We start from the raw sequence: 22,859 nt of genomic DNA, 5'->3' as shown, positions 1-22,859 counted from the left end.
GAAGATCATTCCCTTTGGCCCCCCCGGCGCGGCAGGGGTCTCTTCGCTGCTCCCCGACCCGCCTCAGAGTGAATGAGCGAATACCTCCGCCGACGGAGAGCTCACTACCTCGCCTCCAGCCCCGCACCCATCTCGGGCTGCGCCGTCAGAAAGCCTGCCTTGGAGGTAAATCTGCTTCCCTTTAACTCCCACCAGGTGGGCCCGGCCTCAGGAGGGGTGCGCGCAGGCGGACTGCCTCAGCTCCCTCTGGCCCCTGCGCTCCGGGGGGTTGGGGGTGAGGCCCAAGCAGCTGGGCTGTTAAAAACACTGCCCCTTTGAGCAGTTACTTCGCTCCCAGGAATTGCCCTGGAGGGGGAGGGGGGGAGGGGAGCTAAGGAATATAAGGTCCGTTGCAACATTGTACAGCCGAAGGTGGAAACAACCCGCTGTCCCGCGGAGGGGCTGGATAGTTGCAGCTCCGCCAAAGGATGGGCCACTGGGAGCCGAGAAGGTACTGATAACAGAAGCTCCTCAATAGGCCCAGGTCAAACCAGCAAGATGCAAACAGCATGCCTGCTACTCCGTTTTCAAAAGGGGTGATGATGTACACACACAAGCAAGGAGATCGCTGATGGGTGGTAACCTGTGCGGGGGTGCGGGGGAGGAGAGGGAGGGTGGATCATGCTAGCGAGGAAGGACAGACTTTGCACGATACTCTGTCTCACACTGTTGCTTTAAAAAGAAAAAGCGCCCAGGTGTTACCTTTTTAAAGCAAACAATATTTTGCCTTGGCCGGTCGGCCGGCCGCGCACCCAAAGACCGAGGGTTTGATTCCAGGTCTAGGGCACATACCTCGGTTGCAGATTTGATCCTTGACCTCAGTCGGGCGGTGGGGGATGCAACCAATCCATGTGTCTCTCACAGGGATGTTTCTGACGCTCACCACCTTCCTCTCTCCCTCCCACGCTCTGTAAAAAAATCAATGGAAAACATATCCTCGGGTGAGGAGTAACCAAAAATAAATAAATAAAAGTTTAGAGGGAAGCCCTGGCTGGTTTGGCTCAGTGGATAGAGCGTCAGCCTGCAGACTGAAGGGTCCCAGGTTCCATTCCCGCCAAGGGCACATGCCTGGGTTGTGGGCTTGATCCCCAGTGGGGGACATGCAGGAGGCAGCTGATCAATGATTCTCTCTCATCATTGATGTTTCTGTCCCTCTCCCTTCCTCTCTAAAATCAATAAAATATATTTTTTAAAAATGTTAGAGGGGAAAAAACACTTCTATTATAAGCGTCCTTATAGCTAAATCTTTGTTCCTATAATAATTTCTTTAGTATAAATTCCTACTTGTGGTATTAAAGGAGCAAAGAGGTATAAACTTTCCACGTCAGTTTTATTTTCGAATCAACTGTATTTTTTTTTTCTTTAATCCTCACCCGAGGATATTTTTTCATTTATTATTTTTAAAGAGAGTGGAAGAGAGAGGGAAAGAAATAGCGATGTGAGAGGAACCTATTAATTGGTTGCCTCCTGCATGAGCCCTGACCAGGGCCTAGGCCGGGGAGGAGCCAGCAACGGAGGTACTGCCCTTGACTGGAATCAAACCCCGGGACCTTTTGGCCCGTCCGCAGGCCAATGCTCTGTCTACTGAGCCAAACCGGCTGGGGCTCGAATCAACTGAGGTATAATTTCCATACAGTGAAATACATCCACTGTAAATGGATGACTGGTAGAAGCCTGGGCACCACCACCATTATCAAGACATGTAGAACCTTCCACCGCCTTCACGGGCCTGCAGTTTTTAAGAGCTCGATGGGGAGTGATTGTTAGCGGGTGGTCTGTGTTCATGGACTCCTGTTCTCCGCGTGTGGGAGTCCGGGCAGGGAAGGAGGTGGTGGATCCTGACTGCACTCTGGGGCCTGAGCCAGGAGGAGGTCTGGGAGGGCAGCGGTCCTGGGTGTGCAGCGCCTTCAAGCGGCGGGTGTGCAGCGCCTTCACGCGGCTGATGTTCTGGGGGCCAGCAGCAGGATGGGGTGATGGCAGGGAGCAGCTCGGCTCAGGGCAAGGAGCACTTTCCAAGTCAGAACTGACGGGCAGAGAGCAGCTGCCTCGTGTGGTACTGGCTCCTCCTCGCTGGATGTTTGGAGGCTGGGCTTTAGAAGCGGTCCCTCCTCCATGGTGAGCAGATGGCAGGTCTGAACGTCCCGCTGGGTCCTCCCCGCTCCAGTGACACGTCAGGCACTAGCTGCCACTCTGCGTAGCACGTCCTGGGCACCAGGCTCAGGACTTCCTCCGGTTCTCTCCCCAAGGCCTCACAGGAACCTCTGCAATCAGCTCCGTCTTGTCGAGCAGCTGGCACAGGCCCAAGGAGCAGGCAGTGGCACCGTGTGTCTCTCCTCAGAGACCAAATGTGTACCCCACAGGCTATTCCCTAGGGCAGTGATGGCGAACCTATGACCTGCGTGTCAGAGGTGACACGCGAACTCATTTTTTTGGTTGATTTTTCTTTGTTAAATGGCATTTAAATATATAAAATAAATATCAAAAATATGTCTTTGTTTTACTATGGTTGCAAATATCAAAAAATTTCTATAGGTGACACGGCACCAGAGTTAAGTTAGGGTTTTTCAAAATGCTGACACGCCGAGCTCAAAAGGTTCGCCATCACTACCCCAGGCCCATCTCAGTTTGGGGACAGACGGGCTTGCCCAGGGGAGGACCTGCCCCCCAGGAGAAACAGAGCAGCAGATGGCTCAGGCAGCCGGTCTCGGGAACCCTGCAGCTTCAAAGGCAAAACTGACCCGATAGGGCCCTGGCCCGCTCGCCTCCTGGCATCCGAGTGCTGACCCCTGACAGACCCGGCTGCTCCCTGCACATGCGGCCCAGCTGCACCGCTGCCAACAAGAGGCAGCTTTGTTGACTGCAGGGCCTGAAACCAGGCCAGGGCTGTGGGTGGGATGAGACGGGAGTGGATCCAGCCCACACGTGGTGCTGCCCAGCCAGCTGGACCCCTTCCACCAAATACAGCCTCCGCAGGCCAGGTGCTCCTGTGGACACGGCAGGGCTCTGCCTTCCTGAGCTCACCGGCTAGTGGTGTGGATGTAATTAAAATAGGCCTTTTCTGCTCAGAGGAATTATGTCTTCATCTAAAGAACGCTACTCCAAGGACATGGAGGGAGGCGGTGGCAGCCCGTCACTTGCCACCTCCCTCCAGGGAGCTGGCTTTCCCGGCTGCCTGCCACCTCCCCTCCCCGCACCCATGCTTGTGTGCAGAGCCGTGCACAAGAGCCAGGCCACCTTGTAGGGTTTGTGATGGTCACTATGATTATTTTCTTTTGCACGAGTTAAGACAAATGGTTAAAAACTAGAAGCAACATTGAGCCTTATTTTCCTTCTCACTCGCAACCAGGGGCGGAGGACTTTGCTGTGCTGGGCACGGGGTCCTCAGTGACCTGTGCTGCACGTGGGCACCTTCTCTGGCTCGGGGCCCCTGAGGCGTCCCAGAGACAATGCAGGGAGCACTGGAGGGAAGGGCTGGGCTTGGCTGTCTCCTAGGCCCAGCACACACCAGGTGTTTGCAGTTTGGGACGAATAAGACGCAAGTGCCAACAGTTCTTTCCTAACTCTCTGCGCAGCCAAGCCAGCTGCTCATCTGCTGCTACTTCCTTGGGGGGTCAGGTGAGCAACTTCACGGTGCAGGTGGAGACTCAGAAGTGAAGGGCACAGCTAGATACGCTTCCTCCAGGAAGCGGCTGTGCCCGGGCAGCACACGTCCTTTGCAACTACAACTAGTTTTTGTGAGGGAGGAGCCCCGGAGCCGGAGGAGCCTGAGCCGAAGCAGCATCTCAGCAGTGGGCGTGGCCGGGCAGTGGCCCTGCAGGAGCAGGGGGAGGCGGCTGACTGTGAGGTTGTGACTCTGGTCTCTGTCCCAGGCAGGAATTCCAGGCCTGGACTGGAGTCAAGCCGGCAAGATCCACAAAGGCGAAACCGACCACGGTGATCACAGCCCACAGCTCGGGATGGGCCGGTGGCCCTGGGGCCGGCTTCCAGGTCAGGCTGAGCTGGTGCTGCAGGGCCTGTGGGACAGGCCTTTCTCCTTCCCCATCCCCCGCAGATTAGGGACTAGGGGTCGGATTGCAGGGTGTAAATGGCCTTATGGCTGGGGCAGCAGTGTCTAAACAGAAACCCAAGGTCTTTTGCATTGGCCAGGTGGTGTCCCAGTGCTGGCTTCTCTGGTGAGCAGGTGTCTTTCCCGCCGAAGCCCCAGTCTTACCTTTGACCGCCAAGCAGTAGTGACAGGCATTCGCGTGGAGATGGGAGGTGGGGACTGTTCAGCTCCCGATTGCACCCGGAGGCGGCTTCAGGGAGCAGGATGGGTCATGTGCCCTATCTGACCTACTGTGCAGTGACCCTGCCCACTGTGGAGGTTCCCCCGATGGCCCTTCAGGTTAGTAGCTTCAACTCACAGAGGACAAAGGGGGGCCCAGAGGAGCAACTGTTTCCGGAGCCGGGGGAGGGGAAGTGGAGGGAGAGGCCCACTGATCTGTGCCACCTCTCGTGTTTCAGGTCCCTGAGGTGAGGAAGACGTTCACTCCTAACGCCTCAGCCATCTTCCAGGCTCCGGCTCCCCGGATCCTCAACGTGTGACTCCCACTGAGCAGAGAGCCAGCGGGCTGGAAACGGGTGAGATCTGGGACCGACAGCCCTCTGCTGACAGAGGAGGACTGCTCCTGCCTTCTCACCCTGGGTGTGCACTACCCCAGCTGCCACCGGGCTGCAGGCCTGGCACAGAAGGACATGGCGCCACTCAGCCCAACTCTGGACCTCGGCCATCCTCGGGAAGCGTGCGAAGGCTCCCGATCTTTTAATTGCCCATTTGGGCCGCCCTTATTTTTAAACCGGAAGAACTCAAGGATGAATTCTGTTGTGAACTGAACTGGCCCAGGGGCGCTGAGGCATGTGGACAGCAGGTCCCTGAAAGAGCCAGTCATGCCCGCTGTTTTCCTGGCTGCATGGTAACCTACAGCCTGCGGTAACCAAGGTAACGTTCTTGGCTGTTCCTACAAAAGGTCCCACATGTTCAAGCTGTAGAAGAAACCTTAGGTTATCACCTGCATGTGATCCATAATTACCAGCAAGAAGTTGCCAAAAAAACACACAGAAGATCAATCACAGGGTTTCAATTTTAAAGACATAGTTTCTTTATGGCCAAGATGACCCTTGTTGTTGTTGATTTCAGACAGGAAGAGAGAGGGAGAAAGAGAGATAGAAACATCAATGATGAGAGAGAACATTGATTGGCTTCCTCCTGCACACCCCCTACTGAGGACTGAGCCCACAACCCAGGCATGTGCCCTTGACTGGAATTGAACCTGGGACTCTGCAGGTTCAATTTAGTCCGCAGGCCAATGCTCTATCCATTGAGCCAAACCCGCTTGGGTGACCCTTATGTTTTTAACAAAGAATTTCTCCGAATGCGTGCTTGAAGTTTTGAATGAATGAATGCCATTTACCTTGTGGAAGGTGTCTGAGCCCACATTTTCTTACTAATTCCAGCTTCTCCCTTAATGTACTGATAACTAGAAGGGAACTACCATCCACGCTGGCTAAGAATTAAGAGCTCTTCTTTCTTTTGTAATTTTCAAATTTTATTTACGGATTTTCGAGAGAGGAAGGGAGAAATAGCGCTTTGCTGTTCTACCCCATTCATGCGTTCACTGGCTATTTCTTGTATCTGCCCTGACTAGGGATCGAACCTTCAGCCTTGGTATATTGGGATGATGCTCTAACCAAGTGAGCCATGGTTGGGAGCTTTTTAAAAAAATTCTAATTTAATGTTATTTTAAAGATATATATTTGTATTGATTTCAGAGAGAGGGAGGGAGTTACATTAATGATGAGCATCATTGATCGGCTGCCTCCTGCATGCCCCCTACTGGGCATGTGCCCTGACTGGGAATTGAACTGTGACCTCCTGGTTCTTAGGTAGATGCTCAATCACTGAACCACACTGGCCGGGAGCTTTTTTTCCTTTTTTTAAAAGAAGACTGCAGTATTAGCTTCATTCTCTGAAAGTCCTAAACGTCATCTACACCAGCCTTTATTCTCAAGCCTGCCCTGCCACAGTGACAGGGAATTCACTGCCTGTTGAGGAGGCAGCTCATTTTGTCTTTGGAAAACTCGTTCCTTTAAAATTCCAGCCAGTGCATCTGTGGGGAACAAGCCTGGTCCCCTCTTTGCACAGCAGCCCTTCAAACCCTTGAGGGCGTCTATGTCCCATCTTTAAGACTGGAGGCACAGCCTAGACAATTTGGTACGGAGGCACAAGGATTCCCTTTGGACTTTTCTCTCTCCAGCCCGAGGGGGACTCTAGTCTGGAGCACTTATTTCAGCCACAAGACGTGACATTTGGGTCTTAGAAGCCCTTCGGCATGGAGGTGGGGCTGTGTTTTAGCTCAGGCTGCAAAGGGAGTGACCCCTCAGAGGTGCTACCTCTGGTAGGACAGCCCTTCCCCTCATTTCAGCAAAGGAAATGCTCCGAGAATCATTTTAAAGGCAAAACCAAAACCATATGCTGACACAAAGGGTTCTATTATTTCAGACTTCATTGGTTTGCACACTAGATGTTGCTAAAAGAGACTGCTGCAGGGCATTCTGTGGGAAATGAACAGATTAATGAGAGAGTTTCAGATTTTACTAAAACGCAAAAATATACTATTTCAATTTTTTATTTCTTTAATTATAAACGAGCACCTTCTCCTACAATTTCCTTCATCCTCCTCTTGATAACAAGCACTTGAATGTCTCCCGGCTGCAGCCGATGCCCTGGAGGCTCACTGAGTCCGAGAACCCTCGCTGGGCGGCAGTCCACACCGGTGTTGCATGTGGCCTCACAAAACCCACCAACCTCCCGCCACCTAGCTCCCCCACGTACCCCCCTCCCAGGAGCCTAGGTAAACAACTGTCTTTGAAACTAGTTTTGGGCTCAGATCTCGACTTCTCCATTCGCTAGCTCTGAGCAGTTTAAGCTTCCGTTTCCTCATCTGCAAAATGAGGCGAACCCCCTGACCTGGCTAGGAGTCTGGGTGTATGTGCAGGGTGCTTAGGACAGTAAGCAGAGTACAGCTTTGTAATAATTCTTGCCTACCCCTTTCTCAGGGAGCCAGCTCTATTCTCATGTGCAGCTTTGCTCCATCTCCCCCGATGCTGACACAGTCCCTCCCACTCAGACCTGCCCTTCACACGGCACACCTGGCGATGCCTTCCCTCCCCGAGCCTGTCTCTTGCTGGCATACTTGCATGCCCAAAGACCTTTTTGAATGGCACTAGAACAGGGCTTTTCAAACGCCCCAACCTGACAACCTTCCTAACCAGACTTCATTAATTAAAAGGACACCTGGGTTCGAAGAAACTTCCTCTCGCTGGCTCTAGGTCTTAGTAAGGCCTAACATTGTCTTACTGGAGTGGACTTAAGAAGCCACGGACCCAGCTGGTGTGCCTCAGTGGTTGAGTGTCTCCAAGTTAGGGTTCAATTCCCAGTCAGGGCACATGCCCAGGTTGCAGGCTCAGAAAGCATTAGGGGGCATGCAAGAGGCAGGTGATCAACGATTCTCATCATTAATGTTTCTCTCCCCCCCTGAAATCAATAAAAATATACTTTAAAAAAAAGTTAAAAAAAAAAAAAAGGCAATTGAGACAACAGTTTCAACCATGTGGTCCCAAATCACATATATAATATACAGTGACAAATGCATTGGAATACTAATGGTAGATATCCTTAAGATGTGGATTTACGGGTAATTAAATTTTTTACTCATATTTACTAAAGTTTCTATATAATAAGCACTTTTGTATTAATTCTGTAAAGAGAAAAGTTTTTAAAAATAAAACTAACAGTTTTTAAAAATAAAGCTAACAGTTCAATCTGTTAGCTAACGTCAGCCAAAAGGAAGAGTTCAATATTCCTGATTCCATAAGCAAGGTTGGCCCTGCTGCAGCGCCTCCACCAGCTGGAGGCAGCCCAGAGACCCCATGGAGGGAAGCCCCGCGGTCCTTTCAGCTGGTCATTCAGAGCAAGTCCTGCTCCGTGGTGCTTCGAACTCAGAAACCCGCCTCAAATACTAATCCTTCCGCACCTGTGAATTTAGTAACGCCAGGACTTTAGGCTAAACTACGAGAGCAGCCTCTGAGGAAGCCTGGGCCCTGCAGCCCGCCCACGCCGTCCTCCACCAGCAAGAGGGTCCTGAGCACGGTGCGGCCTGTCGGGTCTCCGGCTGAGAGAACACGCAGGGAGCCCAGCAGTGCCCCGTTCTCCTTCCTCCAGGCACTCAGCTCCCTGAAGGTCGGCACCAGTGAGGTCTGGTCCCAAGAAAGCTCTGCACTTGGATGTCACAAAGCCCCTCCCTGTGAAGGAAGGGTGGACACAGAGCGGTCATTCTGAAATGTGTCTGCATTTCTGTAGTCTTTAGCCACCATGATAGCAGATGGCCATGCAGGACTGTCCCGGGAGTAACTTCTTCAAGACCTCAGTACCGACAGTTCTCTCCTGCCAGCCACGCCCGTGCGTCAGGCAGAGCTGGTCCCGCTCCACGTGGCTGTGAGGAGGCTCTGAGCTCAGCTCAGCAGCTTTCCTTTGCCTCAAGCTGTCAGAAATCAGTATGTCCAGTGTCAACATGGATCTTCCAAAATTTTTTCAGACATGTAGCTGTTATCCTATTCCTCGCACAGATAGCCTCATGTTCTTTTTTGGAAAGAAGAGGGAGAATTTAACACAAATGCCTATATCTTTGCCCCACCCTGGCTCTTTCTAGCGCAATTTAAGAACTCGACCAAAGTGTAGTGATTCAAATTCAGAAAACCCATCACAAATACTAAAAGATTTATTGTAGGTATTTCTGTTACACAATTATATTACACATTATGATACAAATACAGACATATGGGGGCTGTTAAATCATTTAATATTTCTTTTTCAAAAAGGTAATTTCTTTAGGCTTTCATCCCTGTAGTCCGTCTGTTCTCACTGGGATGAAACTCTGTCCTGTGGCTGTCGCATTCCACTGCTGAATGAACCCACGCACTTGCCCACACCCCATCCGTGTGTGACTAGCTGAGCCTTTACTACCTGATTTACCACTAAGCCAGGGGCACCCTTGCCTTACTGAACAGACCTCCCCCTGCATTTGCAATCCTCAGATGAATAAAAGTGGGTGGGTTTCTCATGGTGTCACCTCCCCACCTTCTTTTCCTGACAAATGTCTGCAGGACTCACGACAACACGAGTTATGTTGCCGAGGTAAGTTCCTTTGACTCTGACTCACAGGTTTCAAATAGTCTTCGGCAGCTTCCTGACTGGGAATAAACTCATTACTTCCACAGACAGTTAGGAGGCCTGGGTAGCGGACCTTCAGTGGAACTGGACGTCATCCAGGTACAGGGCCACCTTCCTCCTCACTTCTCCCTCCCACCTGCTCATGGGCCATCTATTCTCATTGCTGAGCAGGTTCCCCTGTCTTTCGGCTTCTGCAGTCATTTCTCCACCTTTAAGGCACTCACAAGTGTTTCTCTGAAGCTTTCCTTCTTGCAAAAAAACCTGACTGAGAAGGGGACATGGGATCCACCGACAGGACAGACAGTCCTGGCGGGGCTGTCGCAGGAGCTGCTCCCGCTGGCCGTGCAGCCTGGTGCAGCCTGGGTGACCCGACATCTGTGGCACCAGCTTGCTGCCTGGCACACACACGAAGCTGTGCGAGACTGCCAGGAGCCGGCGTTTGTGGGCATTGTCTATTATGAACATATTAAGAGCTCCTGGTTATACTCGAACCTTCCCAGACCAATGCTGGAATGTATCTGTTCCTTGCCTGTGACTTGGCCATCCCTCCTCTCTCAGACTGGCTGTAGTGATGCTCCCGTGCTCCATAAAGTAAGACTTCTGCTCAGGCTGCAACCTTCGGGTCTTTGTTTTACACACAGCATTACCGCATCCTGTCACCGATGCACGTGGGCCGAGTGCCAATTCTCCACACTGTGGCCACTCGCTGAGTGCTGAGCCTAGTCCTTCAGGTGTTGCCAGGTTAACCATTGGGCTGCCTATAACCCACCCACAGAATGGGTGAAATCTCTAGCCTGCCAGACTCATGTTCTCCTCCTAGAGGGAGAGTCAGGCCCAAGGTTCCCCCTTGAGGATGCCCCAAGGGGAGAAGGACCTGATACACAGGCCTGGCCCAGCTCTGGACCCTCTAGTGAGCTTTACAGAGAGTGGACAGATGCAAGCTGACAGCATGCACCCACAGCTTCACCCCAGAACCAGGAAACCTGTGACCTTTTGGATCTGACCTGGGACTGCACACTCTGGTGATTCACTGAATGAGGTGGAGGGAACGGTGCGTTAACCATGATCTTCTGAGGCACGGACACCTCCTTCCCCCGACAGAAGAGTCATCACAGTGCAGAGCTTCGGCTGCAGCTACAGATCCTGCTTGTTCAGGGGTGTCTTCATTCCACTCACTGATCTTCATTCAGTATCCCCATGTGTTTGTTTGTGAGGAAGTCCAGAAAAGGAATGTTGCAAATGGCCTGGTGAATGTTAGTCACGGTAATTTCTTTGGGAATCCTGGTCCAAAAAACAAAGGCGGTTAGGTGCAATTCTCTCAAGTATCTATTAGTTTATCTAAAGGGCCATCTCCTGCACAGGCCCTGGTGGGGGTAATGGTAAGTGACAAGGCAGGCTTAGGCCAGTGGTCGGCAAACTCATTAGTCAACAGAGCCGAATACCAACAGTACAACGACTGAAATTTCTTTTGAGAGCCAAATTGTTTAAACTTAAACTATATAGGTAGGTACATTGTTATTAACTTAATTAGGGTTCTACTAAGGCTTAGGTAGAGCCACACTCAAGGGGCCAAAGAGCCGCATGTGGCTCGCGAGCCAGTTTGCCAACCACGGGCTTAGGGCCACTTGGGGAGTGGCCGGGGGCATTCTCTCTCTTCTTTCCTATTAATTTTTTAAAACTTTGGTGAAGACTTGGCCTACCCACTTTATTCAGCCCTATTTAGGGCTCAAATCTGACTTCCCAGCCACAGGTATGAGATGGACTTCAAAAAGCTGGTTGAATGATTAAGAAATAGATGCTGAGGACTGAGAGCTGAGTCAAAGTACCCAGGGCTCTGGGCCTCAGTGCCTGTCTCCTGGGAAGATGGTAGCTGGAGTCCTGCTGGGCCACGTGTGATGTCAAATGTTCTCATCAAAAGCACCAGTCCCCCCATCTCCACAATCAGGCCAGGGGGCGGGCAGGGGCCCAGAAGGCACTCAGCCCGCTCCTGGACTCCAAGTGGACAGAAGCGGACCACCAGAACGCCTCTGTGCCCGATGCCACACTCCCGTGAAGTCTGACCTCGGCCTCTGACAGGCCTCTTTACGTCTGTCCGCAGTCACTCTTACAACTTTATCACAATGAGATAAAATACTTGTTTCCTCTGAAAGGAATGCCAGGATGTGGAACAAGGGCCCAGGAAAAGAACAAAACTCAGTGTCCCAATCAATGATAATGAGAGCGGCAGCAAGCTAGCGGGGAGCCTGTGAGTGGGCTTCGCAGCCAGGGAGCTCTGGGTCTGCCTCTAGGTTTATCATGGATGTGTTGGTAAAGCCAGGGAAGATCACCTTACAAAGCCAGGTTTCCCAATTTCCAAAAGGGGACTATGGGCTTTGCAATGAAAAAAAAATCAGGTAATATATGGATGCCTGGCCCCAACGTCTGACATATAATGGACACTGTTACTATCTTTAATTGCAAAGAGCTGGTAATTGTCCAACCCTGGAGCATAGCAGAGTCCTGAACGGTATCCACAGAGCCGTGCCTGGGCAGATGCAGACTCTGGGCAAATCTGAGCTTCCAACAACAGGTTTTCTCAAAATAACCAACTAGAACCTGGAGTCTATCTGCCTCTGAGAATGTTCCAGGCACGGACACCTCCATCTCCTCCTGGACTGACTTAAGTAGAAAACATCTTACTGAGCAACTGAACCGTCAGGAAGTATCTGCAGGCCTGACACCACAGGCTGCGGGGAGAACGGTACCTGTGGTGGGATGCTGCCTGGTATCCGACCGCCAGCGCCTGCCTCAGGATGTCACTCACCAGCTGCTCTGTAGCCTGCAACAGAACATGCTGTTACTCTTGCATCGGCCACCTGCTCTCAGGCAAGAAGGGCTAGATCTGACCCCAGCCCGTACCCTACGCCTTGGAAACAACTGTGCCTAAGGGTCAGAAGTCCTCAAGGCAAAAGTAAAAGTGGAAATAACAGACCACACAGAGTAGGCCACAGTGACAGAAGCCACGACGCCAAGTGGAATGGGGTGATTCTCAACCAGAAGTTGTTTTAAAGGAAACAAGGGGAGGGTTACTTGGCACCCTTTGCTGCGGGAAGGACACCAGGAAAGGAACAGCTGAACTCGGGCTGGGCTGGAGAGTGGGGCTACTTGTCTGCTGTGTTGTCATCTGTGCAGGAAACCCAAGGCACTGCCTTTGTCACCTCCTGAAGCAGAGAGAGCACCGACTCTCACCTCCAACTCCTTAAAAAGCACTTGAAGTAACACTAAAAATATCACAGTGACGTCAGGAAAGCAACTCTTATTGGAGAAGCGTTTACACTTAGAAGAACCATACTTCACTTCAAAGTCCGAAGGCAAAAAAGAGAAAACTTTAAGCCTGAATACAGTGAGAAATCTTAAAACTTGTGGGCCTCGCCGGTGTGGCTCAGTTGGCCTATAGATCGAAGGGTCCCAGGTTTGATTCCAGTCACCGGCATGTACCTCGTACCTCAGTGGCAGGCTCGATCCCCAGCCCCAGGCCAGGGTGCATATGGGAGGCAACCAATCGATGTGTGTCTCACATTAATGTTTCTTTTTCCATCTCTCCTCATCCCTTCCACTCTCTCTAAAAACCAATGGAAAAATATCCTCGGGTGAGGATTAACAACAAAACACAAAAGAAAACCTGGCCATCTCTGTTCTGTTTGTCCTTGTCCCTTACCCTCAACAGCTTGCCACCCGTCCAGCCTGCCCCACCTGGCTGCCCTCTGCTGCCAGCAGGCACCCACCTTTAGAATCATGTCCTCCACCACCGACGCATACACGTTCCTGTGAAGCGCCACGGGCTGCAGGGTGATCCCAATCTGGAAGAGCCAAAGGAAGCATTAGCTCCTATCTGCACATGAGAACAGCCTCTTTAAACAGAGCACATTTCTCTGATACCCAAGGAGATGTCCAGCTGGAAAAGATATCCTATTTCTCATGATTCTGAGTGATGGTTAAAAATGCTATTATAAGCCGAAACCAGTTTGGCTCAGTGGATAGAGCGTCGGCCTGCGGACTGAAAGGTCCCGGGTTCGATTCCGGTTGGGGGCATGTACCTGGGTTGCGGGCACATCCCCAGTGGGAGTTGTGCAGGAGGCAGCTGATCGATGTTTCTCTCTCATCGATGTTTCTAACTCTCTACTCTCTCTCCCTCTCCTTTCCTCTCTGTAAAAACTCAATAAAATATATTAAAAAAAAAAAAAAAACACTGTTGAATGAAACTGTTTTTTTATCCATGTTGTATAAAAGCTGAAAAAAAAAAAACAAACACTCTGAATTTTAAAGAGATGTGCAGGAGGCAGCTGATCGATGTTTCTCTCTCATCGATGTTTCTGACTCTCTCTCTCTCTCTTTCTCTCTCCCATATAAAAAAAAAAAAATCAATAAAATATATTTTTAAAAAAAATGCTATTATAACCCCACATTTACCCCCACAACCTCTTCATGGGAGACCGTGATCAGGATTTGCCATGAATCCCGATAGTGGGATCAAAACACTGGGAAGTCTGGACTCAGACTAAGGCGCTGTTTGCAAAAGGTGGTGTAGATATACTTGGAAATAGTGCCTGGCTGAAGCAGGGGGTTCCACGGGGGTGAGGCCGACGGAGCCCTAACAAAGCATGCCCGACTCCGGAGACCAGGTTCCGTGACGCAGATCTAAGTTTATTGTGTAAGTGCAGCAACATATATAACTTTTTAGTTTACACAATCCTTAGGGCAGCCAATAGTAGGAAAGAGCAGGGTACTATGTAGGGGCGCTAGGAGGTTTGCTCAGGCGGGCACTGCCACTTCCCGGTGTGCCGAGGAAGCTTGTATAGGTGGAGTGTGCTCACGCCATTGCATCTGCCACTGCACTGAGATAAATCTCCTGAGCTCTTCCCGCACCTGGCTGCGTTTTTCACTTCCTCCTGCAAGTGACAACACACTGCCTTTCACTGTGGGTCCTGAGTAACGGCAGGTGCAGATGCTGGACAGCTGCTGAGCGCTCTCAAAGGGGACAACTGCTCTCCTTGTCATCAGGTGCATCTGCACCGCAGACAGGGCACCGGGGGCTATGGAAATGCAAGGGGAAGCTCACCCTCTGAAGTCTGACTTGGAAAGATTATGATATGCCTCCCTCACGACAGAAAGGTGTTTCTACTGAGGCAAATGAGAAAAAAGGAGATGGAAAATAACAACATCTACTGCCTTTGCTTTAATTCCACGCTCAGCAAGCACCCTTTTCACGTGTAATTAACTTCTGTGTTGCCCAAGGGAAACACAGCCCGAGTTTATCAGGTGAATGTCCAAGCATCTCGCATCTGGTTTGTGATCTAGCGTCACAAGCCGCAGCCCCTACCTTCTGTGTGATGTCGCCAACAAACTCAGCCCCTGGTGTTGGTGGCAGGTAGAATTTCACTTCTTCCTGCTTCTCCTCCTGTTCTTTTTTGACGTTTATCTGCAACGGCTCTGAGAGGCTGAGGACATCCACCTCCTCCTCGTTCTCCGGCTCTCTCTTCTGAAACTGCTGGAGGTCCTCCAGCTTCCGGCACAGGTTGTCGGCAGAGGAGAATGACGACGGGCACTCTAAAGGAGAGGAGATAGTCTCAGAACAGCTGTGGTGACCAAAGAAAAGGACTTGCCACTTGGGTAAGACCAAGGGCCTGAGACCCAGAGAAGAGGAGTAAGTATCAAGGGAACTGAGCGTCTGGCCCTAAAATGCGATGGCTCTGTAATGATGAGAACTAGTAACTCATGAGGTAGACAAGCAGAAGGCACCCTGCTAGGTGTATGCCGATATCACTGCCACCTGAAACGACACAGCCAGTATGTAATTCTGACTCATACCACCCAAAACTAGACCATCTCCCCATCCCTCAAATACTAATGACTAATTTTTTTCATATTTTTAAATGTGGAAAATTTAGAAATGTGCAGTGAAGAAAATGAAAATCACCCATGTTCTCACTGCTCAGAGAGAAGCACCGCTATCATTTTGGGTACAGCTCACACCCAGTCTTTCATAAGCTGATTTACACAAAACCTAACAAAGAGCATTAGCACTTCAAGCCGGCAGGGGCTCTAGGCATGTTCCAGTGCAGCGGTTGCCAACCGGTGGTCCGTGGACCTCTGGTGGTCTGTGAGGTCGAAAGGTTGGCGACCGCTGGTCAAGCGCACCCCCTCACTCTCTGGACGAGCGAGTCAGACCAGCCACGGAATGGAGGAGGAGCACTTTGCTCCTGGCTACTTCTGCTTTACTGACTGGGCGCCCACAATTAATCGGTCATATTAACGGGGATCCCATTATGTGTGGAGCATCATGCCTTACATTTACTACCAGTGAAGCACAGAAGTAACCAACGTGGTCTCTGCTCTCCAGAGCTTAGCTGCATAAATATGACAAACCCCCAGGCTCTGTATTAAGTGCTGCTGGAGATCAGGGCAGGGAGAGGTCGTCCTGCATTGGGGTCTTGGGAAAGCTCCGTGGGGGAAATAAGACTTGCACTAAGTCTTAAAGGACCCTCCCCACCCTCCCTGTGCTCCAGGTTTCCTCAGACGGGGAGACAGAACTTGTTTTTCTACAGAAATGGGGTTTGGATGAGAAAACAACCCTTCCTATTCTTAAAAAAAAAAAATATATATATATATATACATATATTTATTGATTTCAGAGAGGGAGAGATAGAAACATCAATGATGAAAGAGAATCACTGATTGGCTGCCTCCTGAATGCCTCCCACTGGGGATGGGGCATGTGCCCTGACCGGGAATAAACTGACCTTCTGGTTCATAGGTTGACACTCAATCGCTGAGCCACACCAGTCAGGCAACCTTTCTTACTCTTTAAGGTGAAACTCAAAATATTCTCCCAATATATCTTTTAGGCACTGATCCCTCACCCCACAACAACACAGCTGCTTATGTTTTTATCATAAAACAATTCATTTTATCTGCAACACTGTTAGTTGTTTACGTCTGTACGTCCTCCCAACACTGGGTGGTACATTTCCTAGCCAAGTACGCAGATGAAGTGACAGATAAGGCAGTGTCCCCAGATTCAGGGAGATCGGACCCGTCTAGGAGGGTTATAAGGTCACAAAGGAAGAAGTCACTTCTGCCTGGAAGAAAGGAGGTGTATTAGCACAGTCTTCCAAGAAGAAATGGTGCTGAGGAGGAGACGCCTGAACACACAGTGTGCCTATTGTATGACCTGGGACAACACTGCTGGTGGGACACGGCACTTGGGCATAAATAGTTCTACAGGGGCTGTGTTAGGGGAGGGCGGGGTCACAGGGTCAGAAGTGAGCAGAGGGTCCTGTTCTCCACGGCAGCTCGTGGAGTCCCGAGTAAACTGCAGGGGCTGGAAGAGATGAGCGTGTGCCGAGGGACAGGCCCCAGGCTGCTCCCCTGAGGCGGACCTGGCTCGCTGTCGATCTGCGTCAGCACGTCCTCAATGGAGTCCCCGTCGCTCCTCAGGCTCTCGGGATCGGGTGGGGTGTAGCCGTGGCAGCGACACCAGTGGGCAATGTGCTTGGTTTTCAGGGGCGTCAGGTGGTGAAATCTTGAGTTCTTCTCCAGTATTTCTTGTAAGACCTTTCGCATTGTCATTGCTCTTTGCCACTTAAAAAAATTTTTTTGGAATCATAACCAAATTCTTCAACTTAGTAGTGTTCAAACAAATCACCCAATTGTAAATCACCCCGCTAACTTGTTAGAATCATTTTTTTCTAAAGAAAACAATCTGATTGTGTTAACCCTCAATTTAAAAAAAGGGGGAAAGAACTTTTACCTAGTGCTTATAAAATAAAATGGCTCTCCTCAGTGTAAGTTGGCCTACAAGGAGTTTCACCTGGTCTCAACCTATTATCTCCCACTTCCTCTCCTCCAACCTCCCCCAAACCCTTTGCAATGACCTTCTCATAGCTCCCAAGCATGCCTTTGTACACCCTGTTTCCTCATAACCCCACTGTCTGGCATAGTAGCTGCCACACTGGAGGTACTCAATAAACACTTGATTGAATTTTAATATACTGAAATTCATTGAAGAATTTTGTAAAAGTGTTTACCAATGCAAAAAAAGAAAATGGACCTTTCAAAGGCTAGCTACAAGTCTTGAAGAACGAGATATGGAACTGAGGAAAAGATTCTATCACCAAAATATGCTTCACATTTTATCACTGGTCCATAAGACAAGCCTTATGGAAGCGGGCAGAATGCACACGGTAGACATGGGTTACCTCAGCGGCTCTCCTCTTTCCGATGTTCCAGCCATAATACTGCTGCACAGACTTGGCAGAAAAACAGCTGGCATCTTCACCTAGAAGGCACAGATCCAGCAAACTCTGAATAAAACCGTGATTTAATTCAAGCCTTATTTGTTGGAAGCATGTCCCAAAGTTTCCTTAGACTTCCTCACTGAAGCATGTTCCTTACCGGGCAAGTTCAGATGCTTCTCCTTAAGAGAAGGCATCTCCTTGTGCACTCAAAACAGCACCTTCTTTGGTAGAGGAAGGTAATCCACTGGCTGAAGCTTTTAAAATAAGTGGAAATAAAACTCCTCTAGGAGCCAGACGACCCGAGACCTGGCTCTGGCTGTGCCCTTAACTTCGTGGGCGGGGACCTGACGTCACCTCCCTGGGCTCCAGTTTTCTCATCTGGAGGACGAGACTGCTGGGAGAGACAGTTCTGAACTGCCTTCCAGCTCTAATACCCCGAGGCATTTGTACCTAAATTTTTAAAAAAAGATTTTTGAGTGATTTTTTCTGCTGGGCTAGAAACATGTTATTGAAAGTATTCTTTGAACTGCCTCAAAATGACCCCTTAAACTTCAACCAAGGAAAAAAGATACTTCCTTTGTTATTACCATTGGGAGTAAAATGAGCAGGGCAGTCTGTACTCGGCCTACCATTCTCATACTTGCATGAATATAGTACGATCATGTGCTCCATCCCTTCCCTCTAAATGTTCAGGGTGATCTTGCCCAAGTATCAAAGGCAGCCTGCCCTCAGAAGGGGCTGCTACTGTCAGAACACCTGTGCGGAGAAGCCAGCTTCAGTCTGGCCAACAATGGCAGCAACAGGGCGGACAATCATGCATTTCGCAGCGACAGTGAGTGGAGGAGGGAGGATGAGAGAGCTTGGAGTCAAACAGAACTGGGGCTGTAGCCTACTTCACCACCCACAGCTAGTGACCTTCTGCAGTTACTTAATTTTACCATCCTTGATTTTCTCGTCTGTAAACAGAGATGACATCCCACAAGAGACTGATTAAATAAGACGGTAAATGCAATGAGCCTGCAGAGTCTGGCACACTGTAGGCAAATGTTAATTTCTTCCCTTATAAATAAATATTAAAAACGAGTGCAGCTTTAATGATATACCTAACACATGAATGATTTATATACAAAGAATGTGAAAAATTCCTCTTGCGGGTCAAACACTAAGGACAGTAAAAGACTAGCTAGCTGGCCAAGATACTGTGAATCTGAAACCCGTAACTGAGCTGTAGCTGCAGCCAAACCTCTGAGATGACCACTGCAGTATGAATTACAGTACACGTGATTAAGCTGACTCAATATCCCAAGTATTCACAGCTTTTAAAAAATGCACCCATATACTTAGTATAAGTGTCTTACTTTTTGCAGTGATTAATGGGATCTTCTTTACTACTGCCGTTAAGAGTTGCTGGATAGTCTCTAAATGGTCTATCCTGAGAAAGAGAAAAGAAAATTGAGGTTGTAAATGCGTATTACAGTTTCTAGCCATATATATACACATAAATTTATATACTTATTCCCCCTTTCTGAGGGAGTTAAAACTTAAACTAATTATACAGGCAGTCTTTCCTTCCATAGACACCCTTCTTTATAAAAGGAGATCATTCTATACTTACAGAGAAAACATCAGATTAAATAAACAGATGAGACCCCAGGAATGGCAAATTATGCAAATAGTAGGCATTCTTTTACTTATATTTGTAAACAGCCACAGAACCTTTTTGCACGGTGACTGCCATTAGAGCAGAAAATCCTGTAATAAACATGCCTGCCTTAGTGTTATTCCAGTTCAAAAACTGTCTACTATCGTGTGAAAACGGCTGATTGTCTACTGTCCCCAGCAGCCTGAGATACATCCAAATATGTGGTCAGAGATGGGCACAAATTTGGAAACTGGAAAATCGTATGAAGTTTTTTTGGTTTGTGTTAATCCTCACCTGAGGATATTTTTTTCATTGATTTTGGGGGTGGGGGGAGAGAGGGAAGAGAAACATCAATGTGAGATACACATCGATTGGTTGCCTCTTCCCCCACAAGCCCCAACCAGGGCCAGGGACCAAACCTGCCAAACCCAGGTACGTGCCCTTGACACAGAATCGACTCTTTGGTGCATGGGCTGATGCTCCAACCACTGACCAACACCGGCCAGGGCATGAAGTGTTTTTAGATGGGATGAGTGTGTATGGCCCATGAAAAGGCAGTTATTTAGGCAGGTATGTGGGCACTTGGACAAAAAATGTGTACACACCCGAGTAATTACATCATGTGCAAAGTATATACATGCTGGCAAGTGCTGGAGGGAGGTCTGTAATTCCACCTGAGGCTCTGGAGACAACAGGTAAGGTGATGCCTCAGGCCCATCAATGTGTAAAATGGAGACTCGGAAGCTGTGCATCAATACTTGATCACCACACGGACAGGTCTCCACCCGGCAAGGGGCTTAATAAAACACACCCACAACTCTACACACACTCAACTGTCCCAGGCATGGTTTTTTAAATGTTTCAGAAAAACATCCAGAGCACAACTCCCTTAGCAAGGACAGAAATAATTACTTAATAGCATAGTTCCCCAGCTCAGAACTCTCTTCTGTTTTCACTGCTGTCTGACCCTCCTGAGTGAGGCAGCTTGGCCCAGGAGTTTCTGGTTCAGTCTTCACTACAAGGGAAGAGCAACAAAGAGAGAGCTGTTAGGGAGCAATGATGGAAGGACACGTGCAGGCAGAAACAAAAGCCCTTCATGGAAACCCAGTGAGGGAAGTGCCGCAGCAGCTGTGGTAGGGACACGGCGGGGGCCTGAGATGGCACCTGTCATCACAGTCAGCAGACAAGGGAAGACTGTTAGCGTGGGTCTTGTGGGTCTGTCTCTACTGTCCCCTTAGTCCGGCATGCTCTTGACTCTCCACAGCTACAAAGTCTTCATTGTTTTAAAATCCAGGCGACAATCCATGTCCATACAAAGTCCTATCCCCCTCCACACCCACCAACCCTGATCAGACATCCTAGACCAAGGGTGGGCAACCCCTGGCACATGTGCCAAACATGGCACGCCAGTAACTTTTGCTGGCACGCGAAACCCTCTTATAATCTTCCATTTACAATTTTTTTCTTAATATCAACTTTTTAATTTTCAGATAAAGGTGCATCTTAGATAAATAAATAATTTTACATAACAAGTTATCTTAAAGACCATAGACATGGATTGACGAGAGAGGGGAAGAGCAATTTCTATGCCTCTGCCTTAACTCTCCCTGCCTTCCTAGATCCGACCAGTGTTTTGGTTTCATTCACATATGCTTATGAATCTTTGTTCTCAGTGATGAATTTTGTTAAGTCTCATAAGAGGAGTAGCCTGATGGATGAAAGTAGTAGCTCGTGCATATCTCTGAAGGGCACGAAATATAAACCTGATATAAAATCTCTGTCATCATTGGCACGCAGAAGAATTTTGAGTCAGAGATTTTGCTGGTTTTGGCACGCACTCACAAAAAGGTTGCCCACCCCTGTCCTAGACTGAAACATTCCAGAATCCATTTATCCTGCATTTATCACTCATTACTTAGTATCTCTCAGTCAGCTCTCTTCAACATGATTGATTACACGTTCTTGAAGGGCAGAAATGATGCTACATCTCTATGCTTCCCTCAATGTCAAGTCTACATGTAAACAGTAAGCATTTTTGAGGTGGCTGGTCCACAGATGCTGAAAAATATTTGGGTTGTAGACCCAAGGGACTCATTAATGTCTTGCATAAAACCTGAGGGCAGATATACTGTGAGAAACTACATACCTTTTGTAACAGCTGCTGGAGCAGAGCTGGGGACAACTGCAGTGGGGGCGGCTACTGGCAGGATGGTAGGTGATTTGTTGGCAGAAAACGACTGAACCACTAAAGGCAAGAAAGGGAAGGGGAGGATATAAGAAATATAGGAATTATTGTATAATGAGGATGATCTAACAGATGAGAGCCCAATTTAGACTAATAGCACAAGACAATCACAGTGCAACCGAAATGAAGGTCCTTTTTAATAGTGATTTTGACAAGGCAGGCTGTTTACTATTAGTAGTAGGGTAACTGAGTCATATCCATCAACTGTGGAAATGGGGGTTTGTCATTAAGAAAATAAAAATCCATTTATGAAGTCTCATAAATGCTTACAGTGCTCCTCCTCTATTCAACTTTAGAAATGGGCAGCTATTAGAAGCCACGGGCCCCCTGGGTTATATGGTCAGTCCTAGAGTTGGTGCTCTAAAATAGCGGTCGCCGATCGGTGGTCCACGGATCACTGGTGGCCCGCGAGGTCCGAACGGTTGGCGCTGCTGTTCTAGAGCTCAGGGTGCCAGGGAACAGGTGACAGCCAAAGGCAGGCTGTGCAAGGGGGAGCAGTCACCACCTGATAGAACATGGACTTCCCCCACGACAGACCTGCAGACAACCACAGTAGGACAGCCCTGCTGAAGGACTTACCTTTATTCACGGGCATCAGTATAGTCTGCACACCTCCAGATGTATTTACACTGAGTGGTTTGAGCTGGCTGGGGATGGTCAGGACCGCCTGCTGGGGATTGGACTGACTGGAGTGAATCTTTAGCAATCCTAAAATAAGTTGGAAGATAGGGCCAAGCTGAAGATCAGATGCTTCCTTGAAGTTCCTGCCTTTGTGAGCATTTATATTTTCTCACAAGAGGAAGTTCTTAGGACACTCACCCTTTCAATAAACAAAGAGCTGGCAGCATGAGGCCATGGATGTGACAGATTTCACAATGAAACAATGGTGTGATGATAATGATTTATTTTTGCCTCACAATCACAAATACAGAAATTTTTGGAAAAGCAGAATAGAAAAGAAAAAGTCACCTAAAGTTCTTCTACAGAAACAACCAGTATTGAACATTTTGAGAGTTCTTTTCCATGCTTGTTTTCTATGACAATTTATTTTGTATATAGCTGTAATATGTACAAATCTGGATATAAAATTTATATTTTGATTTAGATAACTGCCATTTTTCTGCCATTAAAAATCTTCTCTGACTCCTGACTGCTTAGAGAATGTTTCCAAAATTAGTTTCAAAGCATTCAGAGTCCATTTTCATCTGGTCCCAACTGACCTGCATCCCCTCATACCATCCCTGTGTGTTAATACTTCACTCGGTCTACTCGCTGTCCCTTACAAGCGCCTATCTCTGTGCAGCCTCTATTTGTCAAACACCAGAGATTCTCAACTTGGCATTTTAGAAAGGGTCATCCTCCCCGACTTTCCTTCAAAGGTTGTTTCCA

At 48.9% G+C, this 22,859-nt stretch overlaps 2 protein-coding genes across 2 annotated transcripts in view; one reads left to right on the top strand and one right to left on the bottom strand.

Moving 5' to 3' along the window:
- Positions 1–5,207, top strand: part of MAP6D1 (MAP6 domain containing 1) — a 10,375-nt gene extending 5,168 nt beyond the window's left edge. The window contains exons 2-4 of the mRNA XM_015570428.1: positions 78–165; positions 3,909–4,026; positions 4,543–5,207. Coding sequence (XP_015425914.1) covers positions 78–165; positions 3,909–4,026; positions 4,543–4,623 — 287 coding nt within the window. The 3' untranslated portion in view covers positions 4,624–5,207. The remainder of the gene's footprint in view (positions 1–77; positions 166–3,908; positions 4,027–4,542) is intronic.
- A 3,630-nt stretch (positions 5,208–8,837) lies between these two features.
- LOC102773475 (YEATS domain-containing protein 2) overlaps positions 8,838–22,859 on the bottom strand; it is a 57,342-nt gene continuing 43,320 nt past the window's right edge. The window contains exons 16-25 of the mRNA XM_006773651.2: positions 22,050–22,178; positions 21,372–21,470; positions 20,138–20,240; positions 18,942–19,015; positions 17,545–17,624; positions 16,726–16,927; positions 14,667–14,893; positions 13,072–13,146; positions 12,052–12,125; positions 8,838–10,588 (exon numbers count right to left, since the gene is read on the bottom strand). Coding sequence (XP_006773714.1) covers positions 10,480–10,588; positions 12,052–12,125; positions 13,072–13,146; positions 14,667–14,893; positions 16,726–16,927; positions 17,545–17,624; positions 18,942–19,015; positions 20,138–20,240; positions 21,372–21,470; positions 22,050–22,178 — 1,172 coding nt within the window. The 3' untranslated portion in view covers positions 8,838–10,479. The remainder of the gene's footprint in view (positions 10,589–12,051; positions 12,126–13,071; positions 13,147–14,666; positions 14,894–16,725; positions 16,928–17,544; positions 17,625–18,941; positions 19,016–20,137; positions 20,241–21,371; positions 21,471–22,049; positions 22,179–22,859) is intronic.

Source organism: Myotis davidii, unplaced genomic scaffold (assembly GCF_000327345.1).
Source record: "Myotis davidii unplaced genomic scaffold, ASM32734v1 scaffold27, whole genome shotgun sequence".
In the NCBI taxonomy this organism is placed as follows: domain Eukaryota; kingdom Metazoa; phylum Chordata; class Mammalia; order Chiroptera; family Vespertilionidae; genus Myotis; species Myotis davidii.
This window is presented reverse-complemented; position numbering and strand designations above follow the sequence as displayed.